We start from the raw sequence: 20,469 nt of genomic DNA, 5'->3' as shown, positions 1-20,469 counted from the left end.
CCATCCTTGCCAAACAAATATCCTGGGTGGGATTCTCTGGTCGGCGACTCCGAAATCGCATTCGTCAATCTGCTGGAGAATCCCCGTTCACGACCAAATCGGGGGCGTTGCTGCTTTCATGATGCTCCGCCCCCTCCGAAGTGGCGTACTTTAGCAGTAGGCTGCGCGCCGTATCAACGGCCTCAGGACATTGCCTGAGGCCCACTCCCCGATGCTCTGCCCGCGACCGGCAAAGTTCCCGATGGTGTCGGTCGCATGTGAGCTCATCCGTCCGGAACTCAGCGTGATGGCTGTCGGCTCATCCGTCCAGCACTGCCACAGTGGGGGGGGGGGGGGGGGGGGAGCCAATCCGAAGGCACGGGGGACATTATCAAGGACTGGGAGCACTGTTGGGGGGTGGTCTGGGACGCGCAGGGTGGCCAAAGAGGGGGCACTATCGCAGGCCGGGTCAGTGAGCGGCCGGGTGCCATGTAGCACGGAGGGACTGCTGCAGGCCACTTCCGTCCGCATGCGGGGCCACGGACCCAGCAATTCTCCGAGCTGTATTGGCAACCCCTGGCCAAAGGGAGGATCGGTGGCCGTTTTACGCCATCTTCTCTGTCGTAAAACGCCACCGTTCCTAATCCAGCGTGGGGGGGCATAGCCTCAAAATCGGAGAATCCAGCCCTTTATCAATCTCAGTTTTGAATTTTTCGGGAGGGCAGCACGGTGGCGCAGTGGGTTAGCACTGCTGCCTCACGGTGCCGAGGTCCCAGGTTAGATCCCGGCTCTGGGTCACTGTCCGTGTGGAGTTGGCACATTCTCCCCGTGTTTGCGTGGGTTTCGCCCCCACAACCCAAAAGATGCGCAGGGTAGGTGGATTGCCCACGCTAAATTGCCCCTTAATTGGAAAAAAATGAATTGGGTACTCTAAAATGATATTTTTTTTTTAAAGTTTGAAATTTTTGAATTAAAACCCCAGCCTCCACAGCGTTGTGGATGATGGATTTACAGATTTCCACAGCCCATGTTGGGAAGCAGGAAGCGATGTGCTCCCTGCCATCTCCCCTGAATGGTCGAGCTCTGGTTTGAAGGTTATACCCCTTTGTTCTGTACTGTCAGTTTTGAAGCAGGGTGGTGCCAGTCTTTCAGTGAGTCTAGCGACAGAAAACAAAAATCTTGCTTTGCTGAAGTTAGCCAGGTAGCTGACTGTGCGACGCGCGTTCCCGATCCAGCAGAGGCCCAAGCCACATCACGAATCTCTGGCATGGGCACCATAATAGACCCCGTGAGAATCATCCATCTGTCACTTTCTAACTGTCGGTGATTGGCAGCCACTTCTAACATCTGACATCTGTTCCCACTTATTGATATGCAGATTTATGCTAATCATTGTGCACAGTAAGCGGAGAAATTATCTAAGGTGAACATTAAATTAAATTTACATGGCCTTATCATTGTAAATAAAATCAAAAGTTTGAGGTAAGAATCTTCAGCGGTGTGGGGTTTCGAGAAGAAATGGTGCAGTTTTATATTTGGCAAAAATAAACCTGTGCTCCATATTAATTGAGAGCAGTAAGGTTTAAATGTAATTCCTTCCCTTCCAAGTTATCAGCAGGTCACTTGTGTGGGCATTTGCCAGGGATGGGTAAGCTGTTCAACCCGGGGAGGAAGTTCTGGGTCATTCTTGGCTCATCTTCCATCAGGGTGAGTGGGAACCTGGACTGATTTTCCTTCTTGTACACCCGTCCTCGGGCGCAGCACAGCTAACTCACCCTTCAATACGGGAGCTATCTGTGTATCGCACCAACGAGTGCAGTCATTCAACTTCCACTGTGGCCTCGCCTCTTCCCCCCCCCCCCCCCCCCAGCCTCATGCCACCCTATCTCCAAAGCCTCCTGCACTTTAAATCCCCAATAAACGCACTGCCCCAGCCTTTTTTGTATTCACTTCCTTTTTTAAAATTAGAATAATGAATATTAATCTTTATCATTGTCACAAGTAGGCTTACATTAACACTGCAATTAAGTTACTGTGAAAAGCCCCTAGTCGCCACATTCCGGCGCCTGTACACTGAGGGAGAAGTCAGAATGTCCAAATTCACCTGACAAGCACATCTTTCAGGACTTGTGGGAGGAATCCGGAGCACCCGGAGGAAACCCACGCAGATATGGGGAGAACGTGCAGACTGGGAATATAACCCGTGTCCCTGGCGTTATGAAGCAACAGTGCTAACCACTGTGTTACCGTGCCGCTTTAGTCAACTAATGGTGGCTGTGCCTTCAGCCTCCTAATTACTGCAAATAACCTTCACCAATCGCTCTGACCTTTCCTTGCGTGGTGTCATCTCCCTTCTATACACCCAAATGCAAAGTACTTTGGGGCTAATCTTTAACATTAAAAGCACAATATGAGAGCTTATGGCCAATCAAGTGCTCGGCAGCACGGTAGCATGGTGGTTAGCATAAATGCTTCACAGCTCCAGGGTCCCAGGTTCGATTCCCGGCTGGGTCACTGTCTGTGCGGAGTCTGCACGTCCTCCCCGTGTGTGCGTGGGTTTCCTCCGGGTGCTCCGGTTTCCTCCCACAGTCCAAAGATGTGCGGGTTAGGTGGATTGGCCATGCTAAATTGCTCGATGTGTCCTAAAAAGTAAGGTTAAGGGGGTTGTTGGGTTACGGGTATGGGGTGGATACGTGGGTTTGAGTAGGGTGATCATTGCTCGGCACAACATCGAGGGCCGAAGGGCCTGTTCTGTGCTGTACTGTTCTATGTTCTATGTTCTAAGTGTGTTGTGAAGCCTGATTGCTATAACATGTTGGGGCCCTGACAACTGAGAAGGGGAGGGACGGTGGTGTTGTGGTAATCCACGGGCCCAGGCGAATGCCCTGGGCCGAGGGGTTCAAATCCCACCATGGCAGCTGATGGAATTTAAATTCAGTTCATAAATCTGGAACCGTAAAGCGCGTCTCAGTGATGGTGACCATGAAACCATCTCCAATTGTTGCACAAACCCATCTGGTTCACTAATGGGAGAGTAATTCCTTACCTGGCCTGGCCTGCAAGTGACCCCCAGATCCACAGCGATGTGGGTTGTCTCTTAATTGCCCTCTGAAATGGCCTTGTAAAGATGCGACTCAGTTCAGGGGCAATTAGGGAAGGGAAATGAATGTTGGCCTTGTCACTGATGCCTGCACTCCACAAAAGAATGGCGGAAAAACTGACTCCTCAGTCATTCTAAATTATTCCATATTTGAATGTAAAATGCTGGGCAAATATTTGTCTAATGAGGCAATGACTATTTACGCTGATATATTTACAACATTTATAATGAAATGGAAACTATATTTTCAAATTAGTGTAGTTAATCTAATTTTGGATTATGTATTCAAATGAGGTGATTAGCAGGTGGGACTCCTGACTGCAGGGACAACACGCCAGTGAACACTATTATCAAACTTTAGAAAGAAGATATGGCCCACAGGCCCAAACATCCCCACCTTCACATTCAATCCCGCCCTCTCGTAGATACAGAAACCTATCAAATTGGCCCTTGAACCTGCTCACTCCAACCTTCTTCTCTGGTAGCCTATTCAATGAATGACTCTCTTACCCTTTTGACCCTTAAACTCTGAAACATTAATCTCCACACTTTTCATTGTAGCGAACAGTTTGCCAGTCGAGCACCTTTGGCAATTCTCTCCATGATCTTGTAAACACTGGTGCACTTTTCAAAGGTGGAGGCAGAGGGTGAAAACTGGTTTGCCTAACCTGTTAACTCCATTACTCTTCTCCTGTGCCTCTTAAACTTCAGTGCATTGTACTACACGTTGGAAATGCAGGGGGCAGAAATCATTGATTTGCAATGCAGGTTATTGCTTCATCTCCTACCCATTCTTTCCTCAGGCCAGGGAACCGGAGCACCTTCCCTCTTTTACTCTTCCTTACATCCGTTAACCCCTGCGCCGCTCGATCTACTGCCGTCGCCCACCCCACTATTTCACGGTTTGTTTTGTTCTCTTGTTTTTCACAATGCTTGTATCACTCTCCTTATGGACTCTCGGCCTTTTTCACATTGGTTTCAAAAAGAAAAATGGGGAGTGTTTATTAAAGGACGTGGGGTTTGCATCGGATCTTCGTCCAGCTGCCATTGGAGCATTGATTGCAACCTGAGGATTGCAAAAGAGGGAGGATATTGGAGATTGTTGGACATTCACTTAGTGAGACGAGGAATGAAAGCTTAAAATCACGAGGAAAGAATTGAAAACTTGGGCAGAAAAGACAGGATTAAATTGGGCCTAAAAAGAGATTTTTCAAATTTCTGGAACGTTCTAAAAGGGTAAACAGTGAAAACTTGTTTCTACATGTTTGATAAGTTGGCAAAAAGAGGATATGAACTCAACACTATTACGAAGATGGTGAAGAGTGAGCTTAGAAGAGTTTTTTCCGCACAATAGGGGCGGAATTCTCCGACCCCCGCCAGGGGGCGGTGTGAATCCCGCCCCCGCCGGCTGCCGAATTCTCCGGCGCTAGAGATTTGGCGGGGGCGGGAATCACGCCGGTCGGTGGCCTGCTGGCAGCGAACCCCCCCAGCGATTCTCCAGCCCGTGATGGACCAAAGTCCCACCCGTTCTATGCCGGTCCCGCTGGCGTAGATTGGAGTTGGTCCTTTACCGGCGGGACCTGGTGGCGTGGGCGGGCTCTGGGGTTCTTGGGGGGGGGTCACGGGGGGATCTGGCCCCGGGAGGTACCCCCACAGTGACCTGGCCCACGGTCGGGGCCCACCGATCCGCGGGCGGGCCTGTGCCATGGGGGCACTCTATTCCTACGCGCCGGCCGTGTCAGCCTCCGCGATGGCCGGTGTGAAGGTGAACCCCCCCGCGCGTGCGCGGGGATGACGTCAGCAGACGCTGACGCTCCCGTGCATGCACGGACCCGCGCCAGCCGGTGGAGTCCTTTCGGCCCCGGCTGCTGCGGTGCCAAAGGCCTTCCATGCCGGCCGGTGGGTCGCAAACCACTCTGGCGCCGGCCTAGCCCCTGAAGGTGCAGAGGATTCCGCACCTTTGGGGCGGCCCGACGCCGGAGTGGTTCCCGCCACTCCACTGCGCCATTTCTGCCCGCCCCGCCGTTTCACGGTGAATCCCGAACTGGAACGTGGATGCTTTATCACGGCCAGTTCATTCAGAATGAAGTTGGTAGGTATTTAAAAAAGAAAGTTTGTAAAAGAATATGGGGAAAGGGCAGAAGAAAGGAATTAGAGTGCATATTTCTGGGTGAAGAGTTAGCCCTGGATCAAATGGCCTGTTTGTGTTATAATTTCTATAAAATGGGTGGGCTGGAGTTCATGTTACATTGGAATGGACAACTATGGGACGCACAACTCTGCCCCTATCTGAGTTTGCAGCATGTCTACTTCACTCATTAACCCTATACTCACTGAGCTACAATGACTTCTGGGCCAATCATTCCTCCATTTGAAAATTTTCGTTCTTGATTTCAAATCTTTTCCCACGCTCACCCCGCTCCCTGTCTCCCTTTAACCTCCTTCAGTCTTCAAACCTTCTTGAGATATCTTCACTCCTCCAATTCTGGCTACTTATGATTGCCCTGATTTTCGTTTGCTCCACAATTGGCAGCTGTGCATTCAGCTACCTGGGGGCCCTAAGCTCTGGGATTCCATCTCCAAGCTTTCAAACCTCGCCCGGTTTCTTTAAGATACTCCGACTGGTCTCTGCACAAAGAAATGAAATGAAATGAAATGAAAAGCGTGTATTGTCACGAGTAGGCTTCAATTAAGTTACTGTGAAAAGCCCCTAGTTGCCACATTCCGGCGCCTGTCCGGGTAGTCTGGTACGGGAATCGAACCGTGCTGCTGGCCTGCTTGGTCTGCTTTAAAAGCCAGAGATTTAGCCCAGTGAGCTAAACCAGCCCCATCAATAACTTTTTTAAAAAAATGATACTTGAGTTTCCAGTGACTGGCTAGAAGGTTCATACAAGATTTCAGCCTGAAAACTTTTACTGTACCAAACAATCTAAAAGCAACCTTGTCCAAGTGTTATTCAGTAGGCAATTTATACTTGAAACTACAGAGAGATTACCCAATTTCACTGTTAAAAAGACCCCCACCCCAACTCCCTCCATAGTTGCACTTTACTCTGTCGCTTAAGTAGACACTTCATTCTCACTGAACCCAGTCCAGAACTATTTTCCATTCCTGTTGGCCTGCTTCCTTTTTCCTACCTCATTGACTTACGTTTTTGTTCTCCTATCCTGACATTTCCTTTCATGTGAAGTTTTTTTATTACTCCTCCTGTACAATGTCTTGGGATGTTTTATTACCTTTTAAAGGCTCGATATAATTACAAGATGTTGCTGGTCCTTATATCAAATAATTTGAATGCTTCTGTTCTTATTGATCACCATCTAGGCTAGTAGAAATCAGCAAACACCAGACCCCTGAATGTGATACCACATCATCAATGCAGTGTTGCCAGCGTTGTTCAGTAGGCAGCTTGTATGTGAAACCCCAAAGATTTCCCTATTGAACTTTAAAAATGACTGAAAATCCACTCTTCCTCCTCCCCACCCACCCCCACAGTTACTCTGTCCCTTAAGTAGACACTTCTGGATTCAGTCCAAAGCTATTTTCTATTCCAGCAGCATGCTTCCCTTTCCCAGCAGGGTAATTTCTAATCCCAGAATTGATTTTAAATGTGAGGTTTACACTAGCGATTCCTCCCCTCTAGCCCAAGCTAGGTGAATCTTCCAATCACTTTTAAATCCACACAAACTCAGTCTCTTCAATTTGAACGCAAGTTCCTATCTGTGTGTTGTATGGTGAACAATAGGGTCAGCATTTTGGAGATGTAAACACAAATCTTCAGATATTGGAATGAAATCCAGAAAATACTGAAAGGAACCACCGGCATTTAGGAGTTAACCGCGTGATTATAGATCCAGATCAGAGGTTCTGATGAAGTGTCATCTTCTTTCATCTTGCTCCTACTGTTGTATTTTCATGACCGCTTTCCGGTGCTTTCTGTTTTCAATTGAGGAGCCATCATTCGGTTCATAACATTTGTTTTTGTTTCCACTGTATAAGTGTTGCTCTGATCCAGTTTGCTAAAAGGAGATTGCTCCTGGCACCTGGCTGGTTTATGGCGGAGAGGAGGTTAGGATAGTTGTTCTGCTATTCCGATGAAAGGCGATTACACCGGCTGCAAAAATGGGAGAGTGTTTCCCAGGAGTGATTGGATCTGGTCAGACGTGGCCTGATGTTGTCTTGTGTCCCCCCCCTTAGGTATGAACGCTTTGCAGCTACAAAACCTGGCAACCCTAGCAGCAGCTGCAGCAGCAGCGCAGAACACCGCCACCTCCAACGCCAACCCACTCGCGGCCTCCGGTGCACTTGGCGCATTGACAAGTCCAGGTATCCCGATTTTAATTCACTAATTTTAAAGTAAAATGTATGTATTATATGTATATTTGCGATGTTGCTCATTATTATACATAGAAATGGCAATAGATATAACAAAAATGGGGAGTGATGTTTATGGTGGAGTGAGAGTTTGATCCTATCACACCTAAACTCAAAATTAGATTACCTCCTATGTGCTGTGGACCATGCTGTAGACATATCCAAACATGTGTCACTAGACATTATGTGCAGTCTCTCTTGAGTCATTATTTTGAGGGTAATTCACAATTTTATTTCCTGAAAACAAACGCTTAGTGATGTTGGCACATGAGCCCGGGTGGTTTAATTGATTCAAGTTGTGATAAATTCACTGAAGTGTTTAGTGGGCCCGTAACCGCAAGCTGATCATATTTTATGTTAGAGAAGCTTAATTTAGGTGGGCAAGTGTCCACTGGCAAAGTGACAACACTCTGGCAGCACACACCTGTTTCCTGATGGTTCAGGATTGAAACACAACTGACGGTGGCCCATTATTTTGGCGCAAATATTCTCCCATGTTTTCTGCTATTTCTGTTGGATCTGGGTCAGAGCCGAATGCGTTGTATCTCCAGGCTGCAAACTCAGACAGCGCATGTGTGGGCGGCACGGTAGCACAGCGTTTAGCACTATGGCTTCACAGCGCCAGGGTCCCAGGTTCTTGGGTCACTGTCCGTGCGGAGGCTGCACGTTCTCCCTGTGTCTGCGTGGGTTTCCTCCCACATATCCCGAAAGACATATTGTTGGGTGAATTGGACATTCTGAATTCTCCCTCTGTGTACCCGAACAGGCGCCGGAATGTGCCGACTAGGGAATTTCACAGTAACTAATTTGCAGTGTTAATGTAAGCCTACTTGTGACAATAAAGATTATTCTTATTATTAGATTGTTAGGTTTTTGGATTGACGGATGAGAAAACACTCTTTGAGCCCAAGGGGAGTTCAGTTCACCATGAACCCAGGCTGATGTCCACCAAAACCATTCGTTTCACCTGGTCAGAGTGCTTTTTTCCTTCCATAACAATACCCCACTAGGCTTCATTCCTCAACCCTGCTGAGGTCCAGCGAGTCTGTCCCTGAGAGATTAATTGTGCTGGACGGGAGTGGATTTCTAAATGAGATTTTGATCATTAATGTTCAAGTTCATGGGATATTGGTGCCAGTACTGGGGAAGGAGGGAGCTGTTGCACTGGGACAGTCTACACTTGAAACATGCTGGGACCAGAGTCCTGTGGAATCACATGACTAAGGCTGTGGCTAGGGCTATATCAATACTTTGCCTCTGTTTTCACAGTGGAGGACACTAGTACCATCCCAATAATAATAGGTAATAGAAACTTAGAACAATCATCATCATTAGGGAAAAAGAAGGTATCACAGTGGTTAGCACTGTTGCTTCACAGCACCAGGATCCCAGGTGTCTTGGAGGATGAAACCAGGGAGTTAATGGTGGGGAACACCAAAATGGCGCCGACGCTAAATCAAAATTTTGCCTCCATTTTCACAGTGCAGGACACGAGTACCATCCAAATAGTTTTTTTTTTAAATTTAAAGTGCCCAATTCATTTTTTCCAATTGAAGGGAAATTTAGCGTGGCCAGTCCACCTACCCTGTACATCATTTTGGGTTGTGGGGGCGAAATCCATGCAAACACGGGGAGAATGTGCAAACCCCACGTGGACAGTGACCCAGAGCCAGGATCGAACCTGGGACCTCAGCACCGTGAGGCAGCAATGCTATCCACTGTGCTGCCCGTACCATCCCAATAGCAACAGGTAATGCAGAGGTAATAGAAAGAGAGGAAATTAGAACAATCATCATCAATAGGGAATAAGTACTAAACTAACTATTGGGATTGAAGGCAGACAGGTCCCCAGGGCTCAATGGCCTGCATCCTAGGGGCTTGAAGGAAGTATCAGCGGAGATAGTGGATCCATTGGTTATAATATTCCAGAATTCCCTGGATGCGGGAAAGGTTCCAGTGGATTGGAGAAATGCTAATGTGACGCTCTTGTTCAAAAAGGGAGGGAGGCAGAGAATAGGAAACTATAGACCAGTTAGTTTAACATCTGTCATTGGGAAATTGTCACAATCCATTATTAAGGAAGAAATAACAGGACATTTGGAAAGTTAAAACGCAACCCATCAGAGCCAGCTTGGTTTTATGAAGGGTAAATCGTGTTGACAAATTTGCTTGAGTTCTTCGAAGATGTAACAAGCCAAGCAGATAATGGACATCCTGTAGATGTAGTATATCTGGACTTCCAGGAGACATTTGAAAAGGGGCCGCACAAACGGTTAATACACAAGGTAAGATCACATGGCATTAGGAGATCACATACCCATTAGCTTGGACAGAGGACTGGCTAATTGACACATGGCAGCGATTCGGCTTAAATGGGTGTTCTTCTGGTTGGCAAGTTGTAACATGTGGGGTGCCACAAGGTTCAGCCCTCAGGGCCGCAACTATTTACAATATATACTAATGGCTTAGATATAGGGATAGAAAGTACTGTAGCCGAATTGGCAGATGACACTAAAATAGGTTGGGTAGTGAGTTGCAATGAAGGAATAAGAAATCTACAAATGGATATGGATAGGTTAGGTAAGCGGGCCAAAATTTGGCAGATGGAGTTTAAAACGGAAAAGTGCGAGGTTATCCGTTTTGGTCTTAAAAATAGAAAGGCAACTTAGTATCTAAATGGATAGAAACGTCAGAATGCTTCGATGAAGAGGGATCTGGGTGAGGTCGTGCATTTATCGCAAAAAACTTGTATGCAGGTCCAGCAGGTAATCAGGAAGGCAATTGGAATTTTGGCATTTATGGCTAAAGGATGGAGTACGAATATAGGGAGGTTTTGCAACTGTACAATGCATTATTGAGACCGTACCTGGAGTACTGTGTACAGTTTTGATCCCCTTATTTGAGGAGGGATGGAGTTGCATTGGAGGCAGTTCAGAGGAGGTTCACTCGATTGATTCCAGAGATGAGGGGTTTGTCGTATGAGGAGAGAGAGTGAGAGGTTTAGGCCTGTACTCTCTCGAGTTTGGAAGGTTGAGAGGAGACCTAATTGAGGTATATAAGCTCATAAGAGGTATTGACAATGTAGATGTAGAGCGGATGTTTCCTCTTGTGGGGCAATTTAGAGTGAGAGGTCATTGATTTAGGACAAGGGGTAGCAGATTTAAAACAGGGATGAAGAGAAATTACTTCTCCCAAAGGGTCATGAACCTGTGGAATTCATTGCCCCAGAGTGTGGTGGTTGCTGGGACATTGAGTAAATTTAAGGAGGAGATAGACAGGTTTGTAATTAGTAATGGGTTGAAGGGTTATGGAGAACGGGCAGGAAAGTGGAGTTGAGACCGAGAGGAGATCAGCTATGATCGTATTGAATGGTGGAGCGGACTCAAGGGGCTGAATTGCCCATTCCTGCTCCTCGTTCTTATGCTCTACAATTCACCTGTTTATTGTTTTGACTCTATATATTCTTCCAGGGAATTACTTATGGGTCTCAGCATATATTTCATAGAATCATAGAATTCCTACGGTGCAAAAGGAGGCCATTTGGCCCATCGGGTCTGCACCAACCCTCATAAAGAGCATGCTACCTAGGCCCACCTCCCCACCCTATCTCTGCAACCCCACTTTACCTGCAAGTGCAGGTTAGGCAGTTTAGCATGGCCAATCCACTTATCTTGCAAATCTTTGGAGTGTGGGAGGAAACCAGAGCACCCGGAGAAAACCCACCCAGACACGGAAAGTGCAAACTCCACACAGTCACTCAAAGGTGCAATTGAACCCAGGTCCCTGGCGCTGTGAGGCAGCAATGCTAACCACTGTGCCTCTGTGTTTTCAGGGAAGGGGGTTGAATTAAATGTAGAATCTCACATTGGTGAGCATGTTTTCAATGTGCTGTCACAAGTGTGAAAACTCCGTAACTCACTCAAGTTGCACATGAGTTACTGTCTCTCCTGCATGATGCAAATGGGTCAGGAACACGGAACACTGGATGGTCCATTTAATTTGGGAGTGATTAACTTCTCCACTTTCCATCAGATATCAAAAATGATGCTGTTGTGAAGCATGAGATGAAGTCAGTTTATGTGGGCCCAGGAGATAGTGGATGGGTCCCCATTGTAGGGTTAAGCTGTGGGGAAAAAATGAGCTTGTTCAGAACATTTTTAATTATTTTTTTTTTTAATTATAATTTTTTCTATTATTTAATGGATTTCTGGCTAAGATTAGCAAGTATTCTGCAAAGTGCTTGTGCTGAATTACTATTTTAAATCTCACTGCGCAAGTGATCAAATAATTTGCCGCTGGCATAATTTGATGGTTCTTTGGGTGCAACTTGATAAATCGCTGCTTTGTGAATACAAAATAACGGTGTAGTTTTCTCAGGGACTTAATTTCACCCTTGGAGAACCTCTGAACTTTCCCATGCGGAATACAGGAGGGGCATTTTAATGACCCCCCATTAGCCAAATGAGCTTGATCAGTGGAAAGACAAAATGCCACTGCTGATGCCCCCAAAAGTTCCTGTCAAAAGTGGATTTGGTGTTTGTGTTCAGTCGTGTAGAAGCGGCTGCTCTGTAACATTATTTTTTGATGCCGCCTTTGCTAGCACTGTGGGTACGGATCAATTTTCTCTTCTCGACCAATCCCAGTGGATAGTGTGGAACTCTCAACATCACCACCACAGAGGAGGGCCAGAAGAAAGCCAATCATCTGGTTGTGGCCATAGATACTTCTGCACTGAAAAAGGCAATAGTCCAATGTCCGCACTCTCGCCTCTGAATCAAACGGCCATCGGCTGAAGTCCATCTGCAGAGAATTGAGCAAAATAATAGAGGCTTGACACTCCAGTGCAGCACCGAGGGAGTGCTACCCTGTCTTTCAAATCATGCATTAAACCAAGGGTCTATCTGCTCTCTTGGGTAGATGTAAAAGATCCCACAGCATTATTTTGAAGACGAGCAGAGCAGTTATCTGGGGTTTACTGGCCAAAATCTATCCCTCAGGCAACGCCACTTAAAAGTAGATTACCTGTACACTATCACATTACTATTTTTGGGACCTTGATGTTTGCAAATTGGCCCCCACCATTCTAACAGTGGCTGTGAAGGGCAGCACGGTGGCGCAGTGGTAGCACGGCAGTCTCACGGCGCCGAGGTCCCAGGTTCGATCCCGGTTCTGGGTCACTGTCCGTGTGGAGTTTGCACATTCTCCCCGTGTCTGCGTGGGTTTCGCCCCCACAACCCAAAAAATGTGCAAGGTAGGTGGATTGAACACGCTAAATTGCCCGTTAATTGGAAAAAATGAATTGGGTATTCTAAATTTATTTTAAACATGACAGTGGCTGTGCCTCGAAAGTAATTCATTGGCCAAAAACACTTTTGAGATGTGCTGGGTGTGTGGAAAATGCTGTATAAATGAACGTTGTGTTCTACATCTGAACTATGAGACGAGCAATACACAAACAAACTCCCCTGCATTTTCATATCCGTGCAGACAGATTTGGCTGTTCTTTAAATTTTGCGATTCTGAGGCCGGTTTTTGCCCCTACAACGTACCGTCCAAGTTGGGAGGCATCAGCTCATCATCAAGCCCTGTATTGTCTGGGTCAACTCTACACAGAGCAGTCACTGTGCCATCAGAGTGTCAATGAGCTGTTAATGCTTGTTAAAGAAGAGACATAATCCACGGGTTACTCCATGCACAATGAAAGCTTAAACTCTCGAGCACATGGGAGCTTCCAGAGCAGGTCTAGTACTGAAGTCCTGCGATGATTGAATCCTGTACTATCAGTTCTCAAGTCTGCTTAAACCAAAGAGACTTGTACTGCATTATCAGTGATGTGATCCCAAACTAATCTAAAGGAGCCAATTGTAGATAAGTCAGTGTAACACCAGGTCTGTTTCCAAGAAGATCGTTTCAGATAAAGGATTTGAATGAGGTTTAACAAAGGATATAGGGAATGTACTGTGCATTTAAAGTGGGTAACTATGAGCCCAATTTTACTTAAGACTGCTACTGCCACTCAAAATTTTGAACTCAAGGATTTGATGTAATTCATGCAGCTTAATTCTGTAAATGGTAAACTCCGGAGTGTTTCTCCTGCTATTTTTCACTGTGGGTGCAATGAGGTGAGGTGATTTGCTCCCATCCCTCTGCTTCTAAATGTTTTTGGTCACTTCAGAAGAACCCCTGTCTAACGCCGCCGCCCCCCCCCCCGCCTTCTCCAGATCAAGCCATTTTATTTTTAGCTTGTACACGGCAAGTCACCGTAGACCCTAACATCACTGTAATAGAACAATCAAGTATAGCTTATTACTGCAAGATTCAATCTATGTTGTTCCCTAGATTATAATGGAAGATATTGACAATCTGTTATCGAGCAAAGTTATTTCGGAATAATTCACTGGTGTTCAGTTCTGGCCTTATTACATCCCTGGTCCAAACATGATGCATTTCAAGGTGTCTTCACCAGCTCCTCTCAAACCCTCGCCCATCGAGAAGAACAAGGACAGTAGGTGATTGAGAACACCATCACCTGGTAGATCCGCCGTAAGTCACTCACCGTCCTGACTTGGAACTGTATCGGTGTTCCTTGGAATTCACTATCAAACAGCGCTGTGGGTGTGCCTACACCACATAGACTGCAGCGGTTCAAGTTGGCAACTCACCACTGCGTTGTCAGGGCAATTTGTGTGGGACAACAAATGCTGGCCTTGTCACAGCCCGCCAAGATATAAAAAAAGACGCATCGGCTTGGCCTTCTCCCTTCCTCGGCTTGCGAGTGGACTCTCATTTGGGTCAGCAGATAATAGATTTCTCCCCCTCAGAGTAGAGCACATAAACCAGGTTGACATTTCGGTTCCGTGCTGAGCGAGTGCTACATGGTTGGAGTTGCCATTCTTCAGATAAATCACTAAAGTGACATATCTAATGCCAAATGATTTGGAGGAAGGATGTTCACAGCCACCATTCCTCTCTCTCTCTCGAACCGCCCTACCAGAAACCATTCACTGCCTGTTCAGCTCGTTGCTGTTTTTGTGACGTCTTGATGTTCACAAATTGGCTGCCATATTTGACGACATACTGACCAACTCTGCACTTTAAAGCAATTCATTGCAAGTGAAGTGCTTTGTGAGGTTTCTGAGATAAGTTATAAAGGGCTATCAAAATTTAGGTGCTTTTAATTTTGTTCGCAGTTTCCAACATTTTTTATTTAGCATTGCGGGTAGCCATCATATGAGTTCTTTTGCCACCCCACCCACCCCTGCTTTTGATGGCAGCGAGGTAAGAGTTTTGTTTGACACCAGTCCTCATTTCGTTACAGACTCCTAAAACCTTACAGCACAGGAGGTGGCCATTCTACCCATCCTCCCTATGCTGACACTTTGAGAGATCAGTCCAGTTACACCCCATAAGTGCACCCCTCCACATCCTTACCCCCAAGTTTCCCCACAACCTTGAAACATTTTCTTTTTGAAAATGGCTATTGAATTTGCTCCCCTCGTCCTTTCAGACAGAGCCGTTAATTTATAATTTATATATAATTTATCGGGCACTGATTTAAGTCGTGTTTTTCTAGCCGATGTAATGGAGGAAGGCATGATATTGAAGCGGGTTGTGCAATTGATTTAATCAAAGGAGCAACTTAAAGAAGAATAAGACTGCCAGAGCCACAGAAACCAGCATCTGCAGAACTCGTTTCCCAGTGTGGTATACAACGTGGTACTTTTCACTCAAATTATAAAATATTGGTTTAAACCTATCCCAGTGATGCTCAACAGTCTTGATTGCCTGCCAATTAAATTTCTCTCCCCTCCCCTCCCCACCCTCACGAAACCACCATCCCCTGGAGGCCATGTTCAATAAGACCCTCGCCCTGTCCCCAATCAGCGCCAGCATCAAAAGTTAATGTTTACAAATGGCGGTATTTCACGCAAAACCCACAGAGTATCAGCTCAGCAGACACCACAGTGGCACAGGGTCCGTACCCCTGTCTCCGCGGCTCCGTTATGGTTATTTTTCAATGTTAACATTTTTATAGCTGCTCCTCAGGTTTTGTTAGGCAGTGAGCAACAACAGCCTGACAGATCGTGCAAACACCAGTATCCTGTGCTGGCTTTTCCACTCGGTGACAAATTTGATGCCAGACGTGGTCATGAGGAGACTTATTCTCACTGTTAACCGGACAGTCATCCGGCATGGATCATTATTAAACAGGAAGCCTTAAAATTATTTTTTTTAAAAGATTCGCGGGTTACATTTTGATTCCTTTGATTTTAATTTATTTTATACCTTCAGTTTCTCATTCTCATTTTCACCCCTGCGACAGTGTTGAATCACACAGCTGCACTGCTGTTGCCTGAGAGTGCCACATATTCGCTTGTAACCTTGTCCTAGACAGCCTACCACGCAGAGAGGTTTGACCGTGAATTATCTTTATTATTGTCACAAGTACGCTGGCAATAACACAGCAATGACGTTGCTGTGAAAAGCCCCTCGTCGCCACATTCCGGCGCCTGTTCGGCTGCACAGAGGGGAGAATTCAGAATGTCCAATTCACCTAACAGCATGTCTTTCGGGAGTTGTGGGAGGAAACCGGAGCACCAGATTACCGACTCAGTATATCAGCTCACAAATCATCACTGCTTTAGGAGCCTTAGGAGATGTATCAGGTGGTTTCCAGCCATAATGTTCTACTTCCCCCGAGATGCTGCTTTCCTGTGCTCCACACAACTCCAAGCCCCTACCTCCACACAGCTCCAAGCACCTACCTCACACAGCTCCAAGCACCTACCTCCACACAGCTCCAAGCACCTACCTTCACGCAACTCCAAGCACCTACCTCCACACAGCTCCAAGCCCCTACCTCCACACAGCTCCAAGCCTCTGCCTCCACACAACTCCAAGCCCCTGCCTCCACACAGCTCCAAGCACCTACCTCCACACAGCTCCAAGCACCTACCTCCACACAGCTCCAAGCCCCTACCTCCACACAGTTCCAAGCACCTATCTCCACACAGCTCCAAGCCCCTGCCTCCACACAGTTCCAAGCACCTACCTCCACACAGCTCCAAGCCCCTGCCTCCACACAGCTCCAAGCACTGATCTCCACACAGCTCCAAGCCCCTACCTCCACACAGCTCCAAGCCCCTACCTCCACACAGCTCCAAGCCCCTGCCTCCACACAGCTCCAAGCCCCTGCCTCCACACAGCTCCAAGCCCCTGCCTCCACACAGCTCCAAGCACCTACCTCCACACAGCTCCAAACCCTACCTCCACACAGCTCCAAGCACCTACCTCCACACAGCTCCAAGCCCCTACCTCCACACAGCTCCAAGCCCCTACCTCCACACAGCTCCAAGCCCCTACCTCCACACAGCTCCAAGCCCCTACCTCCACACAACTCCAAGCCCCTACCTCCACACAGCTCCAAGCCCCTACCTCCACACAGCTCCAAGCACCTACCTTCACACAGCTCCAAGCACCGATCTCCACACAGCTCCAAGCCCCTACCTCCACACAGCTCCAAGCCCCTACCTCCACACAGCTCCAAGCACCTACCTTCACACAGCTCCAAGCACCTACCCCCACACAGCTCCAAGCCCCTACCTCCACACAGCTCCAAGCCCCTACCTCCACACAGCTCCAAGCCCCTACCTCCACACAGCTCCAAGCCCCTGCCTCCACACAGCTCCAAGCCCCTGCCTCCACACAGCTCCAAGCCCCTGCCTCCACACAGCTCCAAGCACCTACCTCCACACAGCTCCAAACCCTACCTCCACACAGCTCCAAGCACCTACCTCCACACAGCTCCAAGCACCTACCTCCACACAGCTCCAAACCCTACCTCCACACAGCTCCAAGCACCTACCTCCACACAGCTCCAAGCCCCTACCTCCACACAGCTCCAAGCCCCTACCTCCACACAGCTCCAAGCCCCTACCTCCACACAGCTCCAAGCCCCTACCTCCACACAACTCCAAGCCCCTACCTCCACACAGCTCCAAGCCCCTACCTCCACACAGCTCCAAGCCCCTACCTCCACACAGCTCCAAGCACCTACCTTCACACAGCTCCAAGCACCGATCTCCACACAGCTCCAAGCCCCTACCTCCACACAGCTCCAAGCCCCTACCTCCACACAGCTCCAAGCACCTACCTCCACACAGCTCCAAGCACTGATCTCCACACAGCTCCAAGCCCCTACCTCCACACAGCTCCAAGCCCTACCTCCACACAGCTCCAAGCACTGATCTCCACACAGCTCCAAGCCCCTACCTCCACACAGCTCCAAGCCCCTACCTCCACACAGCTCCAAGCCCCTACCTCCACACAACTCCAAGCACCTATCTCCACACAGCTCCAAGCACCTATCTCCACACAGCTCCAAGCACCTACCTCCACACAGCTCCAAGCACCTACCTCCACACAGCTCCAAGCACCGACAAGTGCTCAATGTTAGTGGATGAACATTCTAAAAGACGGGTAGCAGGATAACAGTCGGGAGCAATAATCCTGCCTATCTATACAGCTTGGCTTTGTTGGTAGCATTCTCGCATCAGAGCCAGACACCAAGTCCCAGGCCCAATGGAGACCTGGGTGGCCTTTGGATGAACTGTTAATCAGGGTCTGATGAATGCTAAGTATCCAATGGACACTTCTTGGACAAAAGTAGATGTTCTCCCAGTACCCTTGTCAACTTTCAAAAGCAGATCATCCATTTCTCGGGTGTTTGAAGGAGCGTTTTGTAAATTGGCAGCCGGACATGCTTCCCTAACAGGAATGACTGCACTTTCAGGCATTATTGAGGCACAATAATACTCTAAATAAAGCTCTTTCCTTCTTCTACTTTGTTCTATTCCATAGCCTCTCGGCACCGAGCCTAGTTGAGATCACTTTCAGAATAAAACTGCTGATCTACTCTTCTTGAACTATATTGCAACAATCTGTATTACCACATGGTGCAATTGCACCTGGACCACTGGGGCAATTGCACCTTGACCACGGTGCACTACTTTACAATAATAATCTTTATTGTCACAAGTAGGCTTACATGAACACTGCAATGAAGTTACTGTGTAAATCCCCCAGACGCCACACTCCGGCGCCTGTTCGGGGACACTGAGGAAGAATTCAGAATGACCAATTCACCTAACAGCACGTCTTTCGGGACTTGTGGGAGGAAACCGGAGCACCCGGAGGAAACCCACGCAGACACAGGGAGAACGTGCAGACTCCACACAGACAGTGACCCAAAAGCTGGGAATCGAACCTGGGACCCTGGAGCTGTGAAGCAACAGTGCGCACCACTGTGCAACGGTGCTTTACCAAGAAAAGTGCCACCATCAATCCATTAATTGATTTCCGTCAGCCCAACACTAATGGCATTAGTTGGCCTCAAGTCTCAGGCCACAGTCTAACGAGAGAAATCAGCCAAGGCTCGGCTGATTGTTTTGGGTTGACACCGCTGGGAAACAAGCACAGGGATATTTGGTGCAGACAGAAATGGTTTAAATCATGCTGTTGTTCTATAGCTGAAGCAAGCTGCTACTTGGCAAGTGTGTAGTATTTACTTGGATCATCTGAAGCGCCACTCTAGTTGGTGAGCTTAAGAAGGGGAGGTCCAGGGGCTTACTGGGAAAGCTTTTCTATCAATGAAATCGCTGTTCAAACCATCAGACCTCTGGTCATGTCGCCCTCTTCGGTGTTCAGATTGTCAAAGCAACATTCCTGCCTCGTTCCAACTTCACAGGAGGGTTCAAACAAAGGAGAGACTTGGACAGATGACAACAGATTTGAGAATTGTCTTCAAGGAGAAGGGAGTCTGCAGACATTCCAGAGATTCAGACCCAGGCAGCTGAAAGCATGGTGGCTAACAATCCTGCAAAGGAAATGAGTGATGCACAGAGGCCAGGATATGAGGCCGGCACAGCCTCTGGGAGAGTGATCAGGCTGAAGGAGGTTAGGGAGGTAGAGAGGTTCCAACAGCGAAACCTCACTGTGCTGGGAAGAGGTGAAGCAGGACATCACGCCATCAGACCGCTGATCTGTCCGACAGCCTACGGCAAACCTTTGTCATCTCCAGCACAGTCAGCTCTGCTTTCAGCTCTTATGTGATGACAGCAGACCTCTTGCTAATCAATAATACTGAATGGAGCCAGAGTCGTTAACTGTGCAACATGTCCAAATCTATTGACAGTGAAACAATGAAAGGATGTTTTGCTGAAGGGCACAGTCGTCCGACAATAAACCTAATTCGAGAGATGGCGGATCAGATTCAACATTCTTATTTCCAAGATATGTTTTTTTGCAAAGTTCCCGCTCAGATTACCAATCAACACGAGTTTGTGTTTCCAGAATGTTCACTATCAAAATGGTCTTTCAGGTGAAGCCTTCCCCAAACCTGAGCATTCAACATGACTATATCGTTCTGACCAGTCTTTTTGTTTTATTTGTTTATGGGATGTAGACATTGCTGGTAAATGCAAGGCGAGCAATTATTGCTCTACCTTAATTGCCCTCTGGAAGGCTGCAATGAGCCTTCTTGAGCCGCTACAGACCATATGGTGCAGGTACATCCATAGACCACTTAGTGAAGATCTTGCAGGATTTTGGATCAGTGAAGGAACAGTCATAAATAGGTCCAAGTCAGGATGGTGTGGGGCTTGGAAAGGAACCTGCCGATGGTGAAGTTGCCTTGTGGCTGTGCTTCTAGGCGGTAAAGGACAAGGGTTTGGGAGGCGCTGTGGCAGGAGCATTGTCGAGTTCCTGCAGTGCATGTTGTAGATGGTTCACACTGCAGGGACAATACAGGTCCTGACATGTTGCATATACTCCCAGCATTTTTGTTTTTAATTTCAGGTTTTCAGGAATTTCTGTTTCCCCTGAACACGCCTGATTAAGTGTGCAGCGCACAGTTGTAAATGATTTTTTTAGTACCCCTCATCAATCTGAACCCAGATTTTCCTCATTCTTTCGGCATTCGTGATTCAAGTAATCTCGATAAAGATTATTCTCAAATC

General features: G+C 47.6%; 1 protein-coding gene across 19 annotated transcripts in view; it reads left to right on the top strand.

Annotated features, from left to right (window-relative positions):
• Positions 1 to 20,469, top strand: part of celf2 (cugbp, Elav-like family member 2) — a 925,307-nt gene that overhangs the window by 888,055 nt on the left and 16,783 nt on the right. For all 19 annotated transcript variants that reach the window (XM_038811867.1, XM_038811866.1, XM_038811859.1 and 16 more), the window contains one exon: positions 7,277 to 7,405. In XM_038811867.1, the coding sequence (XP_038667795.1) occupies positions 7,277 to 7,405 (129 nt within the window). The remainder of the gene's footprint in view (positions 1 to 7,276; positions 7,406 to 20,469) is intronic.

The sequence above is a fragment of the Scyliorhinus canicula genome, chromosome 11 (assembly GCF_902713615.1).
Source record: "Scyliorhinus canicula chromosome 11, sScyCan1.1, whole genome shotgun sequence".
Lineage (NCBI taxonomy): Eukaryota > Metazoa > Chordata > Chondrichthyes > Carcharhiniformes > Scyliorhinidae > Scyliorhinus > Scyliorhinus canicula.
The sequence above is the reverse complement of the archived record's forward strand: the minus strand, read 5'-3'. Positions and strand labels throughout refer to the sequence as shown.